Genomic DNA, 23,523 nt, shown 5'->3' on the forward strand with positions numbered 1-23,523 from the left:
TGTTTGTAGTAAGTAAGGGCTTTACTCTGATATCCGAGATTGTGCCAGCATAATGCAATGTCTGCTAGCAATGCGGCGATAACCGGATCTACCTCTCCATGTATCGCGTAACCAAGTTTGAGTGACTGTTCGTAGTAGCTCATAGCTTTCTTAAAATCACCACGCTTGTGCCAGGCATAGCCTAACTGAGCAAGTGCATCAAACTCTTTAACTTTATCGTCACATGCTTCTTCTAGTGCTGATTCGAAGTGATGTATGGATGCATCAAAATACAGCAGCGTATTGGCTATACGACCCCGGGTTTGGGAAGAGTTATCAAAGAGGGACACCGAAAATATCTCTCTTGTTAGACTCATCCTTGTTAGACTCGCCCTTCTTAATCTATGAATGAAATATCTCTTCAGTGGAATCGCAGTGTAGTAGTACCTGTAAAGCATTTTAGAGTCCGGTACGTGGAACACTGACTCAACCAAATCAACATCGCCATGTTTACCGTGTTGACCTGTCATCTCAACGAGCGGGGACAGTCTTTCCTTTTGCCCTCCATTGGCAATGTACGTTCTTAACCGCAGCTCTGCCGAGATACTGACCAGTACGTTCAAGTGGTTGGCATCGTCTTCACTGATGCGTGGTGCATTGCGCAATTCTTCCATCATTTGCCACACACTCGCGATCATAACTCTAGAGGTAAAGCTCATCACGTCAACAGCTACGATGGGAAAACGATAAAGTTCTTTCTTTACATCCAAGAGTTGCCCCTTCGGTTTAAGACTTACATTTTCCTGAGCATCAATCCACAGTGTTAATACTGCTAACAATCTTGCAGTTAAAGGGGAACGGTCTAAGCTTTTGTTCACCTTGTCCATATACTCATTTACTAAATCTTCATCTCCTGTTACATAGGCTACCCGCCTGAGGATGTCTGAGAGGTGATATCCTTCCGACAGGGCGATGTGTAGCTGTTGATATTCTGCTAACTTGGCAGGGGTCTGGATGAGGCTAACCCGAGGTTTGTTCTTAGTCTTGTCTCTTCCGAATGGAGTCTTACTTGCCCATGGCATGAAGCCGTCGAAGGCAAAGCCACGCGGTGTGACAGCGTCAAAGAACCAGTCTTTCTCTGGGTCTTCTGATTGGAAATTATTGAGTGACGGGATGGCAATGGCTGGGAGGATGGTCTCTCCCAGGTTGATGACTTTCAGGTGTAGGTAGTGTGTGAGGTTGAGGAAGTACCGCCGTGTGTCATCATTGTCCTTCCCGTCTTCAATCAGAATGGCGAATTCTAGATCAGAGTAGGGTGTGACCAGTTCTGTTGCCTGTGAGCCTAACCCGATGAACGCGTACTTGCATGGAGGAGGACCAAGTGCATCGATACATTCACCTGTCAATACTTGAATAAACTTTCGCCTTTGACATGTTATACCCTTAAACAGGTTTTTGACCGCATTAGCTCGCTTAATCTCTACTTCTCTCACGACGGGATCATCCTCGTCATACTGATAGGGGTTGTATTCTTGATGAATGGTTTCCAGCTGAGCTTTTGCGCCAGCACGCATTTTATCTAATTTCTTTCTGTGGCTCAAGCTGGCAGTATACAGACACGGCTCACGGTCCATCTTACAAGTATTTCGAAGAAACTGCCGTTCTGTTTCCAGGAGTTTTGCTATCACGTTTTGTTTGTCTCCATCTGTCCGTGCCATGTAGGCGTTATACAGAGCTGCGGCCTGTGTGAATTTCCTACCTTCTCCTGTCCGCTTGCCTCGCTCGACGTAGACGTCACCTTATCTGCACAGACAGTCGGCTTCTTTAGCTGTGCGGGGCTTGCTTGGATCTGTATGATAGACAATTGAAAACAAGCATAGTTTTTAAGATGTCCATTCGCCTGTTTACAGATTACAATCGATACTTGTTTAATGATGAAGTTCATATTAGAGGTACATATAATATACATACTGATCAATTGAATATTGCTTTTAATACAAATCTAATCCTTTCAAAATCAAATATCATAACTATATACGGTTTGAAGGAAACAAAAGTGCCATAAAGATCAGAAAAAAATTTGTTCCTTTGAATCGTCGTATCAAATTTTAGAGCAGAATACTTTTATATGAGGCTTTGAAATTGTCTAAATTACATACTTGAAGAGATCAGAGTTATATGCTAATTGAAACTAAATTATAGAGAAAGCATAACAGACCGTGAATGAGCTTCAGAGCGGATGCCAAGTTTGTCTCTGCTTCGTCCAGGTCTCCGTTCTTCATGCCATAGTCAGCAGTCACTATATACCTGCGGTAGAATCTGGCAAAGGAATCAAGCCGTAGTCGATATATTAAGGCGTAAATTGTCCAAAACATAGAATGTCATATGTATGTCACAAGTGTCCAATAAGAAGGTCATATGTGTCGCATGTTTTGTCCACGCTTTCATGACGTCAAACATATATTCTTTACCTCTACAAGGATGAATTATTCAATGAAAAACTTCGTGTGTAAATTTGTAGGGGCCATAAATCGTATATACATATATATATATATATTAATAGGACTTATAATGTGGTCTACAAACTTGCTGGAGAGAAAAATCAAAGAGTTACTGACTTGTCGTTTTCTTCACTGGTATGTTTGGCATCCTTAAATTCTGTCCGGCCACCTTCTAGGCTGAGTAGAAATAACAATATAAAATTTTGTTGACACAACAGTAGTAAAGTAACTTTGGTAAAGTCTTCTACAACTACAAATTCAAAGAAACATATTGGTGAGTGAGATTAGATTAACCTACGAACAAGTATATAGCTAAATCAACAATAATACTTGTGATATGTGCTAGTAAGGTAAAGGTATCACTGTACATCATCATCATCTGGTAGTGACGATCTCACGGGTGCATACATTGCATAAATTATGTAAATACACACGTCATTTGCATAGTTGAAGATGACAGGCAAACTTGATATTCTGCCAAAGATTCACGCTTAAGACAATATATAGATTTTATAGAGAAGACCACTATTTAGTATTAACTATGCTAAATACAGCGTTCTTTGTATCATCAATGAAACAAGATAAAACAATAAAGCTACTCAAATCATTTTATGGAGGCATGAGGTCTTCGAACTCTTGTCAAATGTATTATCCGTGATTTTGATTTGATTTTGATGTCAATGTCATTTATCCTTGTACTACTTACATCAGTGGACTGTCGTTCTTGTCATTGATGGCGTCACTTGATAAGCATACCGCTGATAACGAAGACGAAATGTAGTCCATCTCTCCACTGAGGTGATGTGATCGTTGTTTGCATGCTGACCTCTATTAGAACATACAGAATAGAGAGGTCAATGCAATTCACCTAACCATTTATCGTAATTATAGGAAACTAAAATTTCATTTGTTCCCTTTTACATGTGATAAGTGCAGTGAATTATCATACTGGATACAGTTGAATTCTGAGCAGTCATCATAGTCCTGCAAAGGCTGGCTTTTCATTCTTTTCTACACCCATTCCCCATGGAAGAAACGAGGCACAGTTTTATTCTTTTTACTAAACAACTGTATTAAGCTTTGCTCACAGCCTATGGGAAATGGGTCTTGAGCAAGACTTTCATGAACAGCTCGAACATGAAGGACCGAGGAGACCACTCCACGAACTCCCTTGTCAATCCATCTTGGTCCCTGTAACATAGAAATGCCTGAAACATACTCCAAATACCACAGAGTCAAGTACATTCACTGCTACTATTCAGACTGGGTACTTCAAGTGTCTTTGACCTCTGACCTTACTTCCGCTTCGATATCCCTAAGGTTTTGATATGTTTGCTCACCTTGCTTTTACTTGTGATGATTCCTTGCCTCAATTTTGAACAGTGTAGTAGGCGGTGAACAATGACAACTGTGCCGTGGAAGTCAGTACACCGCTCCAGTGCAGTGTTGTACAGAGCAGAGGCCTTGGTCAAACATGGCGTGTCTCTGGTTTCTGTTCCTCTTTTCAGGTACACGTCACCGATACTTTTGATCGCCTCTACTTCTAACAAGTTGCTGTCACTCACCATTCCCTCAATCATTAACAGAGCGTATCCAATCATCACAGAGTCTATGTTACCGCCTGCAGCACATTTTCTGTCTATATCTTGAAACCTTTCCGCCACCTTCGCAGGTGTAGTCCTTTCTCTACGCTGTGATTCTTCAGTTGACGAAGTGTCCCGTAAAAGCCTCTCTGCGTAATTGCAGCGGTTGTCTATGGCTTCTCCCGACTCCTGGTACTCACAACGGACTCGCGCAATCGTGTAAAGCGACAAGGCCATGTTGAACTTAACTACGTCATTCCCAAGTACTCCCTTCTCCAAGTTCACGTCTCCCAGACTTTTCAGCACCTCCACTTCTACACACCTGTCCATGTTCGCCATGGCGTCCAGCAGGGCACGGAGGTAGTCTGTCTCGGTACGCACTAGTCCGAGTCTCCTGGCCTTGGCGTCCACATCGCGAAGTTTCTCACAAATCCTCAACATGGTGGACAAGCTTTGCGTAAGCTATGTTCTTCACACGGCCACCGTTGGAAATGTTTACTTCTTAGTCAACTTCCGGGTTCACAATAGTTCAATATTCGAGTCGTGTGCAAAGGCATGGCGCAAATTCCGAACTGTTTACATTCAACAAGGTTATGTTTTCGTTCTCTAATGTCTGTGTCTGGGGACAAAATAAATCGAGAAGCTGTAGATAGATCTTTATGACTTTTTTGACATCTCGTGTTCTGAACATTCTATGTAATATATATATATATATATAAATGGTCGTAATTTTTGAGTGTTAGATATATCTCCCGGACCTAGAATAAGTGGTGCAGGGTTGGGTCACATTATGTTTTTTTTAACTGAAGAGACAGATTTTATTTCAGACTTTGAACGAGAATATTTGAATAAAATGTTGACGAATCGGCATAATTTTTGGTAGATAACTTCGAATTTTGTGCTAATTTAGCAAATCAGTATCTCCCCTGCATAATCGATAAGGATTTTGTAAAATAAATCCGCTGCATTCCATGACAAGATTATCAAACATATGACATATGTAACTGAGAAAGATAGGAATGTCGATAGATATCAATTATAAAAATGCATACCTCGTTTGCATGATTAATGAGAAAATACTTCAAGTCCATAGTGTAAATGGCAGGAATTCAAATGTGTTTTTTTAAAACACCTGTTCTGTAGTATCATCGTGAAATACATGGACGTACTAATGGTAACAACGGTGGGAGGAACAAAATAAATAATTCGAGTTCCGTGAACTCATAACTTCGCCAAATGATGCTTATTCTAAACATTTCTCATTGATTAATATGCAAAAAATGTCAACAAGTTGTCCAAAGTATGAATGTCTGATCTCAGCTAGCAAAGAAGGGTATTATATCATGCCATCATTAATTATTCAAATTAGGCCCTGATTTGCTTAATTTTTGTCTAATAATGTTCACCTTCGGTTAACTTCCAAACACCGCAAGCAGGAAATTCCTGTCATTTACAACCACTATGATGTTATAGTATATTTTACCATTAATCATGTAAATGAAGTCTTAATTTGCATGATTTATATATATATTGGTGTTCCTCTCTTCTAATTACATCTGCCACCTGAGTGAAAGTCCTATCATGAACCTCACTGGGTACAGATATAAACTGTCATTATCCATACAGGACTTAATAATAGGATTACTTTTCCAATGTGAAAAAAATGATACATTGATGATCCTATACTAAAATTTGAAAGTACATGTATTAAACGAATAGTTTTGATATAGTAACCCCTTTATTATTGAATGCTTACTAAAGATGATGAAAAAATTGTGGAAAGCTGCATACTTTAGGTCACAGTGTACAGTTCACAATGTAACCACATGAGTAGAGCTAAACAGGTTAAAAGTCAAATTGGCACCGATGTACTTCACAGCTGAATCGCTAGGTGACATTATGATGACGACCGGTATAAATAATAACATGCCTATGAAACATCTAGTTTTTCTTCCTTTTTTATTGGACTTTTTATACGATGAACATAATTTGTATGCTATTCGTAGTTGGCATACTTTTTGATCTTACATGGATTTGCTTTAGATTAGTCACATTGTTTTTGTAATTATTTCACTCGTCATGTACACTACCAAAAATGCTGTTTCTTATTTTTCTTGTTTTCTTATTTTTTCTTATTGAGAGAAATATTTTCTTCCATAAAGAATTTCAAGAAAATCAAGAAATCTTACGCAAAACCTTTGTACGTTAAATCTTACATTAAGAGTTTTATTCTTGTTTTTCTTAGGTGAAGAGAGGATTTCTAGTCTGATTTTTTATCAGCAAGAATATTCTAGAAATTCTAGTCAATCTTTCTTCCTTATTCTTCACACAGTATTTGCTTCTTGTTTGGTCAAATGGAGTATTTTACAGAATCTACTCTTAAGATTTTTATTCTTGCCATACATGAATTTTTCTTTAGACTTTCATTTCACTAGGAAAACATTCTTGACATTTCTTGTTTTCTTGATTTAGGAAGTCTGAGGAATATGATTCTTGCTATTCTTAGTATATCTAAGAAGAATTGTAAGGATTTTCTTGACCAAATACAGTTAAGAAAAATGAGAAAATCAAGAAACTGTAAAACAAGTAATTCCCAAGTGTTTTTCTGTTCGAATTCCTTTTCCACAAAGTTAAAGAAAGATGTTTCCTGCTTTTCTGTGTTATCTAAAAATGAAAGTTCGAATTTGCATGATTTCCTTTCTTTACTTAACATTGTAAAGCTCAAGAAGATAATTATTGTTTTTCTTGTAATGAGAAAGTCAATTATGCTAATTTAATACTCCCATCATCCTTTGCTGTAAAGAGAGTTTGAATGTGGACCGTTGAGTTTGGGCTCCAGCTGTATTTGCCTGATGTGCGGTTTAGATCTTACAATAATAGGGAAAGATGTGGCTAGTTTCGTGAGGACACTTTTTGGTATCATGTGGGACTCACTACACAGCGTAGATGACTTGTTTTAAGTTCCAAAATGCTTCCTCAGGCCAACGCCATCAACAGATATGCTCCAGGTATGTTATAGCCTGTCTTGCATGAAAATAAATTATTTCCCAAGTAGATACTCTTAGTTTTGTGTTTGTGGTTGCATGATACAGCCAACCAGTAATTGCAGAGCATGTACGTTTAGTGCAGTTATCCCTCAAAGGTACTAAAAAAGTTGAAGTATATCATTTTCAAGCAAATGCACAAGCCCCCCCTCCCCCATGCATGTATATATATATATGGGGGAGGGGGGCGATATAGGAAAATGACAGTCACTAACTCTTTGTGTGTTTTTCTAGGCTTAGAAACCTTTGTTGTGTTTGTGGTTGCATGATACAGTCAACCAGTAATTGCAGAACATGTACGTTACGTGCAGTAATACCTACCAGGTACTAAAAAAGTATAAGTATAACATTTTCAAGCAACTGCACATTAGCCCCCATCCCAATGCATGTATAAGGGGGAGGGGGGCGATGTAGGAAAATGACAGTCATCGTCATCTTTTTGTTTTGTTTTTCTAGACTTAGAAACCTGTTGGACCAAAGAAGATGCCCCCGTCTCGAGTTTGGAAAATCTTTCAACAATTACAAGTCATTGATTATAAGAAGGACAGCTACAACACTGCAGAACTGACAGTTTTAGAAGGACAATTAGTTATTTGTATGTCAGCACAGAGAAAATGTGCTTTTATCACAGCATCAAATGTGAAACATTTATGGAAACAATTGTATTGCAAACTGGTTGATCTTTGCAATCCTTGGTTAAGAATGGGCATTAGAAAGAAAAATCCAAAACTGTGTATTAAACAATTAGATCAATGATAATAAATATGATTGGAACATATTTAAATTATATCATCATTGATTTATTAAATGGTATTCTTGATTCAAGACCTCCATCTTGATTCAAGAAACTGTTTCTAGGTTTAAGGAATTCATTCTTGAGGACAGAAAGGTATTCCTACAACAAGAACCTCACTCTTAGGTGTAATAAATTCATTCTTGAGGTCAGAAAGGTATTCATATTTCAAGAACCTTGCTCTAAGTGGAAGAAACTCATTCTAGGTGTAATAAATTCATTCTTGAGGTCAGAAAGGTATTCCTATTTCAAGAACCTCGCTCTTAGTGGAAGAAACTCATTCTTAGATGTAAGAAATTCATTCTTGAGGACAGAAAGGTATTCCTATTTCAAGAACCTCGCTCTTAGTGGAAGAAACTCATTCTAGGTGTAAGAAATTCATTCTTGAGGTCAGAAAGGTATTCCTATTTCAAGAACCTCGCTCTCAGTGGAAGAAACTCATTCTAGATGTAATAAATTCATTCTTGAGGACAGAAAGGTATTCCTATTTCAAGAACCTCACTCTTAGTGCAAAAAACTCATTCTAGGTGTAAGAAATTTATTCTTGAGGACAGAAGAAATAAGGACATGTCAGTGAGGACGTAACAAATATAAACTTTTTCTTAGAATATTTTCCTCTGAAATTTATATATCTTAGATAAAAATTCTGTGCCAAAGAAGAGTCATAACAACAAGAAAATTTATTTCGAGGTTATAGTCTTATATGTGTGAGAAAAAACAACTTGGTCAGAGAAAAATATTCTAAGAAAAAGTTTATATTCCTTACGTCCTCACTGACATTTCCTTATCCGTTCTTATTCTTGCACACAGAATAATTTTCTTTCTGGAAGATAATTTTTCTTCAACAAAGAAAAAACAAGAAAAAACGAGAATGGCATTTTTTGTAGTGTATGTATTCCGATTATTTCATTTCTTTATTATATTTCATTATTTTATTATTCTATTTCTTTATCTATGAATCATGAAAGTATGGGAGAATGAAGTGAAATTATAAAGGTTGAAAAAAACCATAAGCCCTATAGAAATTTAATGCAGAAGTTCATTGCCATTAGATGTTATGATTAATAATGAGGTGAGCACCATGCCTCGATGGCATCAACTGGTCTATCTTTTTGTTCAGCTCGACAGGAGTCGGTCGCTTCGACGGGTCGACTATCCAGCAGGATCTGATGATTTTGTACACCGACATCGGACAGTTGTGTGGCTGCTGTAGACGAACCCCTTTCCTCAGTAGTTCCAACATTGTGCACACGTCGGGGTGCATCGGACCACCAGCATAGCGAGGCTCCTCCCCAAAACTGGCGATCTCCCACAGCAGCACGCCGTACGACCACACGTCACTCTCACACGTGTACACCCCGTCCCTTAACGACTCCACGGCCATCCACTTCAGCGGCAACAGTTCCTCCTCCCCACCCTGGTTGGTGCGTTGGTACGCCGACGACACGTAAACGTCACGCGACAGCCCGAAATCCGCGATCTTGGCCACCTTCCTGTCGCTGATTACGACATTACGAGCTGCGATGTCCCGGTGCACGATCTTCAGACGTGCCAGCTCCGATAACCCATTGGCCACTCCAGAAGCAAAACCAAGTCGTTCTAACAGTTTCCTATTTCCTGTGACCTTGTACTCTTCTCTTAAAGTCCACAGGTACCGCCGCAGTTCTTCATTAGTGGCGTACTCTACAACAATGTACTGTGGGTCCGATTTGGTCAGAACTCCGTAAAACTTCACCACGTTCGGGTGCCCCTCCTTGTCCTCGTGGATCCTCGCGAGAACGTCCATCTCGCGGCGAAAGTCGCGGACAGCCGACGCTGTCATGCGGTCAGGGCGGATACTTTTGGCGGCAACCAAAACCTCGTAGCCTTGGGGCACGCGCAGTCTTCCCCGTACGACATGGCCGAACTCTCCCTCACCGATCATGTGTTCGAAACGAATGTCCTGTCTGTCTATTTCCCATGATGAGAGGGGTTCCATTTCTATGTCCACCTCTGTGTTCGCTGTTTGTAACCACCCCTGTCTTGCCAGGATGACAATTACGATGCAGCCGACTACAGCCATGGCAGGAAGAACGGTAGCCAACACTTTAACGACGACTTGGTTATTGACATTTATGGTGACGTTCTCGCAAAATTGGCCCGAAGGACACACACAACCCTCCCACCTGCCACACGTCCCTCCGTACTGACAGTCACACACTTGGCTGCATTCTTTTCCATAATAGTTCGGTGGACATTTGGTGGCATTGAGGACGAAAGTTGTATTGACCACTTCGCCACCTATAGCTTTTACCACACAAGTATATTCACCATTGGCTGATTCTGTGATTGGATGAATGTTGAAGGAACTGTTTGGCACTGCACCTTCGTCAATGATTTTTGTGTTACTAGAATCGCTTTCTGCTTGAAACATCCATGTCAGATTCGCTACTTGCATGTGTGGGGCAAAGCAGGTCAAAGACAAATTGGTACCGATGTAGTTTAAACCTGAACCGCCAGGTGTTGGGATGACGACGACCTCAGGCCAAGGAATATCACAGGCCATCCCTCTCCAACCCGGACGGCACTCACAGGCACCGTTAAAGCCATGGCAACGAGCACCATTCTTACACACACAGTCCTTGTCACAGTACAGACCGTACCTGCCATCAGGGCATCCTGTAATGTCGTACCGGAGTATGAACTCCGCGGGCACCGTGGCTGCGTACAATGTGACGAAGGCGTCACATTGTATCTGCCAGGGCGAAGTGGACCATATCTCATTCCCCTCAAAGAGCACAACATAACGGGCACCTTCAGCCATGTCGCACCGACCGCCCTGTGCCCTCTCAGGCAACATATCTTTGAAAGAAGTGTCCAAAAGTACAAACTTACCCTTGCTTCGGAACTGTCTGTCGCGACATTGACACTCGATCCTACCTCGATTCTCAGGCACCTCAAGCGCCATGCGATACGCTTCTGGGTCGTAGTTCAGTTTTGTCAACGCGACACACAATCGAAGGGAGCAGTTTTCCATGATAGCATCAACAGCTTCCTCACGGAAATCGGGTAAAATGTCTGGATACTGGTGTATGATCTCACCTTTAAGTGCGACATCGTAAATTCCATTCGCACTGCTCAGTACTATTTTACCGTCAGCTTTTCCATCATCAGGTAGAACTGGTGTTTCACACCGTTTGTTGTAGTACGGCGGGTGTTGTGTTGTGTTCCCTGACTCCTTGTAGTGCTCTGTTGACTACGATTGATGACCAGGAAACACTTGATGAGCGGACTGAGATTTAATCTACAAGCTTCTAGCTCTAGGTACATGTGATGGTGTAGTGATACAAAAGTAGGTCATGTGATTTGACTGTCCAAGGCCCCTTATGGCATGCTGGGCCTTGCCTGATGAGATTATCTGGCTATGTAACATCCCTCTTTCTTTAAGTAGAACAGTCTCTGGCTGGATTGTTTCTAGAGTCCTTGTCCAGCTCTTTTTCTTATGCTTGATCTCTACTTCTATTTAGTATATATATTTTTGCTTGTTAGAAAAATATATGTTTCGTGCAACTTTTGTTAGCTCATAACATAACATGACTGAACCGAATATATCTTTGTGAACTTGTATTTAACGTTATTGATGTTATAATGACACAAAGTGATTGTTGTCATGCTGAGATCTGATACTTCTGTATAAGTAGTATACTTATACTTGTTTCTTTCATTGTCCGTGATTGTCCTTGACTTTGGCACTTGTTCTTGGGTTTCCTTCAACTTGTGGTTAGTACTTTAACAATAACAATGGGGTTCTGATGTTACACTTTGCATCTAACTTCTAAGAACAGTTCTAGTCTAATCGCTTTTCTCAGTTCTTTCTATCTGAGAACAGTTCTTTCTCTCGTCAGCGGTAACGCACTGGTGGTTGGATGTTCGACCTCGTTCTCGTTGACTTTGTCGTACTCGGCGTTGTCGCTGATGTCGGTTTCGTTATACTCGGTGTTGTTGCGTGTGGTGCTGCAATAGTTGGTTGTTGCAGGGTTGACTCATGTGTATTCTGCGTTGTTGTTGCCGCAGGTGTTGTCACTTCTGGAGTCGGTCTAATGTGTACTCTGTTTCTTCTCAGTTGTCTCCCGGCGTCGGTCTCTACAACATATGATCTCGGTGTTGTAGCTTTGTCGATGACTTTGCCGGGGCTCCACGTTTTCCGGATAGGGTCCTGTACGTGGATGCTCTGGCCCCTGGCCAGTTCAGGCAGACTCTTTGCCTGGGTGTCGTAATGTTGTTTCGCTGCTTGCTGTGCCTTTTCCAGCTTGGCCCTTGTTTCTTCCTGATCAAGGGGTGCAGGTATTTTGGTCGGCAGGATGTCTTGGTACTTCCGGCCGTTTAGCATCTCCGCTGGCGACTTCATACCTGGCTTAATCGGTGTGGTGCGGATGGCTAGCAAGGCTAGGTTTGGGTCTGATCTTGATTCTCTGCATTTGATCAGCGTTTTCTTCACCGTCTGCACATGTCTTTCTATGAAACCATGCCCTTTTGGGTAGTGCGGTGATGATGTTGTGATTTTGAATCCGTACTCGTTGGCCAGCTGCCGGAACTCTTGCGCTGTGAATTGTGTACCGTTGTCGCATATGACCTCTCTTGGGATTCCCTGTTCTGCGAATATACCTCGTATGCTGGATGTTACTGTTGATGCCTTCAGGTTGGCGAGACTCTTCACAAATGGGAATTTGGAGTAGTGGTCTACCAGGAGTAGAAACCATTGGTCATTGGTGGTAAACAGATCCATGCCTACTGTTTGCCATGGTCTGCTTGGTATCTCCGTTGGCATCATCTCTTCTTTCTCCATCCTCTACCGAGATGTCGTCTCGGATGGTCCAGTATTCGTGTATGATTGCTTGTGTTTCTTTTTTTTTCTCTGGCCATCCCTGTGTTACTGTCTGGGCGAGTAGTTGGAGCTCTTCATCCTTGCTGGTCTCCTCTTTGATCTGCTCCAGTTTTACACTTTCACGAGGTGATGGATCTGGACTTTGAGACCATCCATCTCTTGCTTGTCGTGCTGTGACAGCCTGGAGAGTGCGTCTGCTAGTAACATCTCTTTCCCTGGTTTGTACCGGATGCTCATGTCATAGCTTTGCAGTCTCAGTAACAGGCGTTGCAACCTGCTCGGTGCCTTTGTGAGGTTCTTCTTGTTGATTTGTTCCAAGGGTCGGTGGTCCGACTCGACTTCGAAACTTCTTCCGTACAAGTAGGTGTGGAACTTCTCACAGCCGTATACCACAGCTAGTAGCTCTCTCTCTATGTTTGCGTACCTTGTTTCTGCAGGTGAGAGGGCTTTGGAGGCAAACGCGATAGGTTTCCCCTCTTGTATCAGTGCTGCTCCAACTCCTTTGATTGAGGCATCCACCTGAAGTACGACGGGTTTCTCCCTGTCATAGTATTGTAGTGTTGTCTTGTCACTGATGAGCTGCTTTATCCTGTTTAGATCTTGAGTGTGTGATGCACTCCACTTGTATTCAACATCTTCTTTTAGCAGTTCACGGATGTTGGCTGTTCTGTCCGCGAGGTTGGGGATGAATGCGCTCATGTATTGAACAAGACCTAAGAAACTTCTTAGTTCCTTCTCATCCTCAGGTTCTTTGATGTCTTCTATGGCCCTCACCTTCTCGGGGTCTGGCTTGACTCCCTCGGCTGAGTAGACCATTCCGAAGAACTTGCACTCACTTTCTTTGATTATGCATTTGGATGCATTCAGCTTGATGCCAGCTTGCCTGGTCTTCTCCATTGCTTCATGCAGATGGAAGTCGTGAGCGTCGTCTGTCTTTCCGTACACCTGGATGTCGTCAGCAATTCCGATTGCTCCTTTGCACCCGTTGTACGTTTCGTCTATCTTCCTCTGGAAAACGTCCTGCGAGACCTTGAGCCCGAATGGTAGACGGTTGAACTTGAACCTGCCATAGGGGGTGTTGAAGGTCGTGAGCAGTGATGATTCTTCGTCTATTTTGATATTCCAATACCCGTTACTGGCGTCCAGTTTACTAAACACTTTGGCTCCTGCCAGAGAGGGTGTTATCTCCTCTAGAGTGGGTGTCGGGTAGTGGTTCCTCTTGAGTGCCCTGTTCAGGTCTCTGGGATCGAGGCAGATCCGCAGTTTGCCATTAGGTTTCTCCTTTATTACTATGGAGTTTACCCAGTCTGTTGGCTGTGTGACCTCGCTGATGACTCCTTTCTCCGTCATCTCTTCCAGCTGTTTCTTCAGCCTCTCTCGCAGCTCTAGTGGCACTCTGCGAGGTGGATGTATCACTGGTTCTACGTCTGGGTCAACAGTGATGTGGTACTCCTCTTCAAAACATCCCACTGTGTCGTCAAAACACTCCGGGTACATCCTTATTAGTTGTTCCTTGTTGTGGATGGCAGGGCGGTCCTTGATTGGCACCGTTTCTTTGATCTTGCCATCATCTGGGGTAGTTTGTATCTCGTGGATTGTGATGATGCCTAGCTGCTGGCACGCTGCCAATCCGAGGATGCTTGGTCCCTTAGATTTGGTCACAAAGAAAGTACACTTGACCTCTCGGCCTTTGTGTTTTCCAGAGATGGTTGTCTTCCCCAGGTGTGGGATTTTGTCCCCTCCGTAGGCTGACAAGATAGTTTTGCTCGGTGTGAGTATTCCTGCCTTGACTTCCCCACCTTTTGTCATGTTTTCCGGGAATATCTGTTGATAATGTTCTATCGGCATGACATTGCTTTGAGCCCCTGTATCTATCTTCAATCGCAGATTGATGTTTGTTGTCTTCTTTCCTCTCTTCTTCTTGATTTGGAAAGTTGTATACGCTTCATTGTTGTGTGCATTTTTCTCATGCTCCACTTCATGGACATATATGGCACCTACCGCCAGTGTTTCTTCTCCTGAGGAGTACTGCTCTTCTTGCTGGTAGTGCACATGTTTTGGATTAGCCTTTCTGTAACCCCTGTATTCTTGTGGCTTGTATTTGCCCTTTGACCTGCACATTTTCCTCCAGTGGTTTGGTTTCCCACACCCATGACAAGTGGAACCATTTGCTGGGCACTTCTTCTTGTCATTGAACTCGTGCTCTGTGCCACAGTTTCTACAGGTTTTTGAAGTTGAACCCTGTTTCTGTGGGGGTTTGTGGCTTGCCCTTTGTCTTGGGACTGGAGTGTGCTTTCTGTTGGAGATAGCATCGATTTTTGTATCTTTAGATTGAGTCGAGATTGTTAGAGTTTCCATGCACTTCTCTGTAGACTCATGTCGTACGGCTTCCCCTACGGCTGCCGCTAGGGTTAGTTCTGGCTTGCCTATGAGGGTCTTCTGCACCTTTCTGTATGCACATCCCCATATCATCTGATCTAGCAGTCGCCCGTCTTTCTCTGCCTTGTCTTTGAAGTTGCATTTGTCTGCCACGTTTCTTAGCCTTGACATGTAATCATTGATGGATTCTTCGGGCCCTTGCTTCATACTTTGGAACTTGTATCTGAAAATCCTGTGATTTGTCTTAGGCTCTAAGTGTTTCTCGAACTTCTCTAGGATTTTCTTTGGATCTTTTTCCTGTTCGTCAGTTAGTTCCCAACTATTTCTCAGATCGAGCCCTTCTGATCCTACCCAAATGAGTATGTAGCTCACCTTTTCCTCGTCGGTGGTGTCTTTCAGGAAGGTCTTGAATGCCAGTTCGGTCCTTTGTTTGAAATTCTTGAACGTTTTGACGGGGTCGTCAGCGTTCCAATCCATCTCGGGGATGAGGCCTGTACTCCACATGGCTTGCTGGGCCGCCGCCATCTTGAATCCTTTGTTCTTTTAGTTGAGCGGGTTTCCTGGTTTTCTGCGGCCTTCTGGGGACTTCCTCCCTCTGCACAGCTCAGGATTTCTGGTTTACCGCTGCCACCATGTTGTGTTGTGTTCCCTGACTCCTTGTAGTGCTCTGTTGACTACGATTGATGACCAGGAAACACTTGATGAGCGGACTGAGATTTAATCTACAAGCTTCTAGCTCTAGGTACATGTGATGGTGTAGTGATACAAAAGTAGGTCATGTGATTTGACTGTCCAAGGCCCCTTATGGCATGCTGGGCCTTGCCTGATGAGATTATCTGGCTATGTAACAGCGGGTATCCCGACACGTCCATTACCAGGATGACGAGGTTCACGTACCAAACTGTGTTGTCTCCGGTATTTGTCAGCTCCAGAGTCAGGTTGCACCGCGGGTTGAACTCATAATCCAACGGTGCTGCCACGATTACCGTCAAGTTTTCAACATCAACCTCAAACCGTCCGAACTCGTTGCCTCTTGTGATGTTGACTGACCACGGTGTTCTTTTTTCTTCGCTGGCGTTAACAAAGTCTTGCAGGTGCTTGACGGTGCTGCCGACGGACACATCTTCACGTATTTGGACATGTTCATCCCAAATGGTTGCGTCTGGGTGAGCCTGGGAGGATTGAAGCAGGATGGGCAGCAAGAAGACGGCACAAAATATCCAACACGTCATTTTTTTGCTGGAAGTAGGCTGGGCTCAACCTGGAAATGCAAGAATGTGAATATGGTAATTTGAAGTTAGAAATGTGCTGTTAGACCACAGCAAGTAAGTTTTATGCATGACATCCTCTGCAGACTCCAAATGTTGTGCGCGCGGGCGGAAAAAAGGCGGGCAAAAAACCCCAAGACATCCACATTTTCAAACTTGAATACCATAAAGCATGTAAGAAGAATTGAGGCGATAAAATATGGTATTACAAGAAGTCTTTTATCCCTGTATTCAATAAAACACTAACTAACACTGATGTTGACATTAAAATCATTAGATTATAAATTTAGATCCGGGTTTGCATACAGATCAAGACGACAGAGACACTGGGCACGGGAGTCTCCTGAGTCATGAGGCAGACTGACGGTGACTACATGTTGCTGGCTCTGCTCACCTTTCCTCAGCTGAAGTTCTCTAGCGCTTCCTGACTGTCTGACTGAATTGCCTTGCCGTAGAAATAACCTGTCTTTTCATTCTGTCCTTAGGCCACACCAATTCAATCTGTTGGTTCTCGGAATCACCGCTTCTATTTTTCGCCGAATTGGAAAAAAATTCGATTTCGCCAAAATCATATTTCACCAAATCACTCTCAAATAAACGTAATTCCCTCAAAATCCGCCCGGTACGTTCTTATCTTAGAAGGCACATTTCTTTTTTTTTAAGAGTGGGGGCTTTGCTAGCCGGGATCCTCTAAAATTGAAAGTTAAGATTTTTCTGCCAATATTTACCGGGTATTTTTGTTCGTAATTTGCTTCTTTTCGGCCCAGCGCAGTAGATTTCCACGCAGCTATAACGGCCTTTTTGAAATCCTGACGGCACTCGTAACATATCGGTCGATCTCATCAGAAAGTAAACGTTGCTATTGGGGGAAAATAAGACGCTTTGATATTCTAAAATACAATTTCCATGTAATAACTTTGACAGTCATTGTTTACAAAGCACGCGGATTAAACTACGTGTAGAAAAACGATTGGAGTGCACCGGGAAAATTCCTGATCACTATCGGCAGCGCGGCGGAAGAATTATTCGTTCACAGAAGATGTATTACACTTAAAAACAACAATTATAAATTTACTTCCCTTGTGATATGTGTTTTGAGGCCGCAAAATATCTAAAACGTCGGAAATGTCGGTATACAACATCATGTTTCGCCCTTCGAAACATGGCGGCTGCAACATTAGGCTTTCACGCGGTGACAGTAAAACTAGCAGCATATTGCAAAGCGCGGATACCGATCGTTAAAATGATACCGTAAACGCGTGAAATATTATTTTTTGGGACAACGATAGACATAGAAGGCCATTTATATCTTCAGGGGTCTATATTTTAAAATAACCGTAAGATTTTCCCAATTTAGCGGATAAGCGCAGTTTCTAGTGTCAACATGTAATCGGTAACTTCCCCGTATATGCGGCCTGGGAAGTTGAGCAACTTTTACAGTCACGCTCTGTTCAGTATTGTGGGCTCAACCGCGGGAACTCGAATTCCGAGCGTCTCACAGAAACTTTGCTTTCGACGCTATAGAGCAAAAGTTAATAGCAAGGACATTATATTGTTAATAGACATAAACTTTTTGGGGGGTTTTCATGTTTGTTTTTTGTGGGGTAATGTTTTTAGAAAATATGATTAGATATAAGTTGCTATCTGCATACATTTACAAAAATTTTCCTTTATCTCTTGCTTCAAGTTCCAAGTAGAAAATGCATGAATGTATTTTCACTTGTTGAATTTGAAAGTACTGTTGGCCCCCGGTTAGGGGTCATAGCGGGTAACCAACGCCCAATTTTGCAACATTGCTATTGTATATTTTTTTCGAAGTGGCAAGGAAGATAATCCCTTGAACAAGATATGTACAGTTATTCTGTTTGATATTTATATACTAATAGGTATTGTTCTCAGGCATAATTGAATAAATACAACCTACCTGCTTATTATCAAAACACCTTACAGTGATTTCCCAGTCATTGCACTTGTATTTTGATGCTTCTATCAGTTTACTATACAAATGGTCGAATGATTGTAATCGTAATATTTGGAATTATAATACCAGATTAGATAAAGGAAATCATTGCATAAATGTGCCATGAAAGACTGAAAACATACATAAAACTGTCATTCTTTGTCTTACGTAAGTCTCTATCTTGATCCAAGACGTTTTGTGAAGTTTTTTTTTCGCCCTGTCGCTTCGGTTTTTTTTTCTGAATAAATCGGAGAACCAACAAATTAAATTGGTGTGGCCTTAATTAATAAGCCTTAACATACAGACAAAAACGTCAAACCGAATGACATTAGTTACTTTATCTGACCCTGTCATGGAATTGTTAGTTGTTCACTTCATTCAAGAACAGCACATCGCATTACACGTTGTTGATAATAACTGCACAGCAGTTAGCCTCAGTGTCATCCTGTTTCAGTTCCAGGCTTAACCGTCATCCTGTTTCAGTTCCAGGCTTTACCGTCATCCTGTTTCAGTTTCAGGCTTTACCGTCATCCTGTTTCAGTTCCAGGGTTAACCAACCATCATCCTGTTTCAGTTCCAGGCTTAACCGTCATCCTGTTTCAGTTCCAGGCTTTACCGTCATCCTGTTTCAGTTCCAGGCTTAACCGTCATCCTGTTTCAGTTTCAGGCTTTACCGTCATCCTGTTTCAGTTCCAGGGTTAACCAACCATCATCCTGTTTCAGTTCCAGGTTAATCGTCATCCTGTTTCACTTCCAGGCTTTACCGTCATCCTGTTTCACTTCCAGGCTTTACCGTCATCCTGTTTCACTTCCAGCGTATATGTACAGTTACTACTAATGATAGTCAGTCCGTATGCATCTAGCAGCCATAAGTTTGTCGTACGGCCCTTAACGACGCGGTCATATTTGTCGTAGGCCATCGTGCGACTTTGATGCTGTAGAATATTAAAGCTGGCTGTGACTGAACCAAAGTTAACTGCAGACATGGATCTTAAACAGTTTTTTTTTTCGTAACAAGACTTTGCATGACACATGTGCGACTATCACAGTAATGCCCTTAGCTTGAGATCGTACTATTATATAGTAGAACAGCGAATGTACTGTATTGGGCCCTACTCAAACAGCCTTATCTTCTGGACAAAACGGTATTGAATAAAACGTATACGTACCAACGTCCGACTAGCCGGCGAGGTGGTTCTTTGGTGACTGATTTCCGCCTCAACTTAACTTCCTGAAACTTGAGGCATGGCCGCAGAAGGCATATTTATCCGCGACCGGAATTGTAGTTCAGGGTATAAAGTAGTGCAACACAACTTACCTGAAAAAGCCGTAGAAATTCTTGTTTGCACGTCAGTGAGGTGGTTACTGTGCTGAATGGTAGAGTAATATTTTAGTTCGGTCGGCATAAATATCTACCTTACTAGTTACTACTATTACGACTGCGCTGCCTGCAGTTCACATGATTTCCGCTTAGCGTCAAATAATAGAGAAAGTCAAAGAGGGAACCTGTCAGGCTGGTGACGTTTATTCATGTTGACATATGTTGTATATTGTAGACAGTACCATAATCTGAAACATGTTCAGGGTTTCTGTACCTTTCTTGATCATTTAAATGCACTATTGCCCGGAAACACACGCAAGCAAGGAACGAAGCAAACGCACACACACACACACACATATACAAGTAAACACACACACGCACACCCACAAACAAGCAAACACACACACACACACACATACAAACACACACACACACACACACACACACATTCACACGCACACACACAAACACACACACATACAAACACACACATACACACACACACACATATGCAATGACGCACACACAAGCATGCACACACGCACACAAACACAAGTACACAAACACGCATTTAAACGTTTTTGTTCTGCTTTTCTAGCTTAACAAAAACCAATTGATAGACTACGGGATCGGTATGCGACTTGTTGACATCTTTCTCCAGGAAGTTCTATTTCGGGGCACAGGGCCCCCAGTTGGCTCTTTTTCATCTCTTGAATTCACTATGTTTTCACTACATTACATAGAATATGCGTCATTACCTTCGCCGAGAAGGTTATGCAGAGGGTAGCGTTTGTGTGTATGTATGTATGTAACGAAGCAGAATAACTGGAGAAGGCCTGAATGGATTGTCTTGATATTTGGTAGGTGGGTAGGTCTTGATGAGACTTGGAAATTATTAGATTTTGGGTTCCCTAGCGGCTTGTTATGGTACTGCAGCGAAACTTCCTGTTTTGATATCTCGTGGTTTGGACATGCTGTGGTACTGATTTTTGATTGGTCAATAGATTTTTGGACAGAGAGTAAGTGGTATAGGTTTGGGCCCCCTAGCGGCTTTTTTGGAACTACAGGAGCATGTTTAGCTTCTGACTTTGAAAGGGAATAACTCAAGAAGGGCTTGATCATGTGGTCATGATTTTTGGAAAGTAGATAGCTTGAGTGATGATGTACATTATTAGATACTTATTATGCAAATCGGTATCTACTTTGCATAATACGTGATGCTTTGTATGATGGGACGATAATTATGCAAATCAGATTCTAATTTGCATAATTAATGAGACAATTTTAAAAACCTGCTGTGTTCCATGATATGACTATTCGAATATGTGACATTTGTAACTGAGGAAGAAAGGAATGTTGATAGATAGAAAATATGCAATTGTAGGCTTCATTTGCATAATTAATGAGAAACTACTAGAATTCCATACAGGTAAATGATGGCAATTTCATACTTGTGGCATTTTGAAGTTACAGTCAAACCTGCCCAAGGCGACCACCCGGCGGACCGAGCAAAAACGGTCGCGATGGACAGGTGGTCGCCATGAAGAGGATTCCACTGACATGTTTCCAGGTCGAGGTTTTCAAATACAGTACGTAAATGGATGGAAAATTATGTGAATTTAGACAGCATGAGCCCCACCAAGTTCAATTTCTCATTGACAGAAAGAGGCTACAAAAATTACATTTTCCGTTATCGTTGTAATAATTGTACACCGCTACATCGTGTACACATTTTCGTAATAATTTTGACTACAAAACAATGGTTGCCTCGATGGTCGCAGCACCATCCCGCATTCACACGTTAACGTTAGATTAAATAGTACACACACACGCACATCATCGAAGTTTTAAGGCCTAAGACAAATCCCTAGAAAACACCTGCTGGCCCCAGCCTTTTTTGGGGCGCCGACCGCTGGATAAAAGGGTCAAAAAGTTTTCGATCTGACAACTAAAGATGAAAGCGGAACGGTGATTTCGTCGCGCCGCGCCGCCAAGCTCTATGCGACCGCATCAAAAGGTAAGTCAGTGTAGCAGAACGCCCAGCGTCCAATAAAGTTTTGTGAGATTCATGGAAATAAAAAGAAAAAAAGAATATTGATTTTCGTCAATAACTAGAGTATTCGTAAATGTTCATACACAAAAGCATCGTGTTTTAGAAAGGTCAGCGGTATGCCAAATCCGGGCCATGCCAAATCCAAGATGGCGTCGGGACCGAGGAACAACATTTCTCGCCCGGTGTGTTGCCCGCCGCGAAGTCATTTTTCGGCGGAATTTAGTAAGACACAGACACATTTTTGTTGAAAATACAAGATATAGATAGTAATTTCTGTGAAATCTGACTTTTTGACGCCATGCACTACGTATTCATTTTGAAAATTGATTTTAAACTGAACTTGCTTGAGTTTGCGGTAAACTATAAGATTACGATAGGCACAACAACATCACAAACATTTGTCTTTACAGTGTTTATAGGGGGAACGTTTTATTTAAACACTTCATAGAGGAATCGATGCTATAACATTACTATTCCATATATTTTTGTCCTTATTTTGTCCTTCAAAGTCTTGAAAACATTTCCGTGAAATCCGACAGCAAAATGATCCGATGTCACCACAAGCTTGAAAATTAGGCGGCCGCCATGGGCAGGGATTGTGCTCTGTGCGGTCCCAATTCGTGGCGGTCGCGGTCGCGTTGGACGGGTGGTCGCCTTGGGCAGGCAGCTTAATGCTTGTGCCTATGGGGAAATTTTCGGGACCGAGAAAAAGCGGTCGCCATGGCCAGGTGGTCGCGTTGAAAAGGTGGTCGCCTAGGCAGGTTTGACTGTATGTGAATGTAAACATCGTTGAATCAATTTATGCAAATAGGGACCTCATTTGCATAATTGATTATAAATGTTTGCATAACCTTTGTTTAGTTCATACTTTGGACAAATTCTGTTATTTGGGTGAAGACGATCAAGTGGTATGATTTGTAAGTGATGCGAAACACTCCTAATACGTCATAAAGGTTACAATCATTTGGCGAAGGTATGAGGTCGTGGAACTGTAGTTTGCTATGTTCTAACCTGTTATTAACACGTAACAAGTCACTAATGCATCAAGTCAAGTCAAGTTAAGCCAAAGCCTTTAATGCACCTCGAATGCTTGTTCGGCCGCAAGGCCGCTTTTCAACAAGGTCGAGTTTAGAGTGTACAGATATAAGTCAATTAACAAGTCCTACATGTAGTTAACATCAATACAGCTGCAATTAGAAGTATATCAAACAACTACAATGTAAATCAAATTTCTTTTGTGTTTTCACCTTCATGTAAACCCAATGTCGACAGAATCATGGAATCTAGATGATATAAGGAATTCCCCACAGATTTGAACAAACGAGTAATATTTAACTGCTAACAGAACAGTCAATCTTCAGAGCTTCGCGGTCGAGCGTGTCCGTCTGGTAAACGGTCGTCGCCAGTTAAAACGGTCGTCGCCATATCGTACATCGCCTGATACAATATTGGGGCGTTTATAACTTTTAGGGGGTTAACAAAAAGAAAAAAAAAGTATTCTAAACATCCTTTCAATTTCAAATGTCCGACGGTACGACGATTAATGGTGAATAATAATTTTTGAAAAAGAAATTGCGCCACCTCGGGTTCGAACCCGAGGCAAAAACCTTAAATACCAATCTCTCAGCAACTACGCCATGAAACATGAGGATGCGGACAGAGCGTGCTAACAGATTTAAAGTTGCAGAGCCTGCTAATACACGTTAAAAGCTTATAGCTGTTTCAAAAGTTGACGACCGGTACCATTTCCGAGACGGAAAGTAGATTCGAGGTCGTTT

General features: G+C 41.9%; 2 protein-coding genes and 1 long non-coding RNA gene across 3 annotated transcripts; 1 reads left to right on the top strand and 2 right to left on the bottom strand.

Annotated features, from left to right (window-relative positions):
• Positions 1-1,719: 1,719 nt before the first annotated feature.
• On the bottom strand, positions 1,720-4,712 carry LOC136441913 (uncharacterized). The gene is made up of 5 exons (XM_066438474.1): positions 3,821-4,712; positions 3,187-3,308; positions 2,598-2,657; positions 2,198-2,298; positions 1,720-1,828 (listed from the first exon to the last, which is right to left on the bottom strand). The coding sequence occupies exons 1-5, from the start codon at positions 4,502-4,504 to the stop codon at positions 1,779-1,781; spliced, it is 1,017 nt and encodes a 338-aa protein (XP_066294571.1). The 5' UTR covers positions 4,505-4,712; the 3' UTR covers positions 1,720-1,778.
• Positions 4,713-6,779: 2,067 nt separating this feature from the next.
• Positions 6,780-7,885, top strand: LOC136441506 (uncharacterized). The gene is made up of 2 exons (XR_010756900.1): positions 6,780-7,071; positions 7,564-7,885. It is a non-coding gene; the product is annotated as an uncharacterized lncRNA (long non-coding RNA).
• Positions 7,886-8,793: 908 nt separating this feature from the next.
• LOC136441505 (uncharacterized) lies at positions 8,794-11,089 on the bottom strand. Its single transcript, XM_066437837.1, has one exon. The coding sequence runs from the start codon at positions 10,914-10,916 to the stop codon at positions 8,949-8,951; it is 1,968 nt and encodes a 655-aa protein (XP_066293934.1). The 5' UTR covers positions 10,917-11,089; the 3' UTR covers positions 8,794-8,948.
• Between the last annotated feature and the right edge of the window lie 12,434 nt (positions 11,090-23,523).

The sequence above is a fragment of the Branchiostoma lanceolatum genome, chromosome 9 (assembly GCF_035083965.1).
Source record: "Branchiostoma lanceolatum isolate klBraLanc5 chromosome 9, klBraLanc5.hap2, whole genome shotgun sequence".
Classification (NCBI taxonomy): Eukaryota; Metazoa; Chordata; class Leptocardii; order Amphioxiformes; family Branchiostomatidae; genus Branchiostoma; species Branchiostoma lanceolatum.

What these genes read in the sequence shown, in the direction of transcription:
- LOC136441913 (XM_066438474.1), bottom strand. Translation starts at nt 4,504, where the DNA reads ATGTTGAGGATTTGTGAGAAACTTCGCGATGTGGACGCCAAGGCCAGG. An exon ending in TCATCACAAGTAAAAGCAAG is followed by an intron (nt 3,309 to 3,820) that starts GTGAGCAAACAT and finishes ATGTTCTAATAG; the next exon opens with AGGTCAGCATGCAAACAACG. An exon ending in CGCTCTGAAGCTCATTCACG is followed by an intron (nt 1,829 to 2,197) that starts GTCTGTTATGCT and finishes TCTATCATACAG; the next exon opens with ATCCAAGCAAGCCCCGCACA.
- LOC136441505 (XM_066437837.1), bottom strand. Translation starts at nt 10,916, where the DNA reads ATGGAAAACTGCTCCCTTCGATTGTGTGTCGCGTTGACAAAACTGAAC.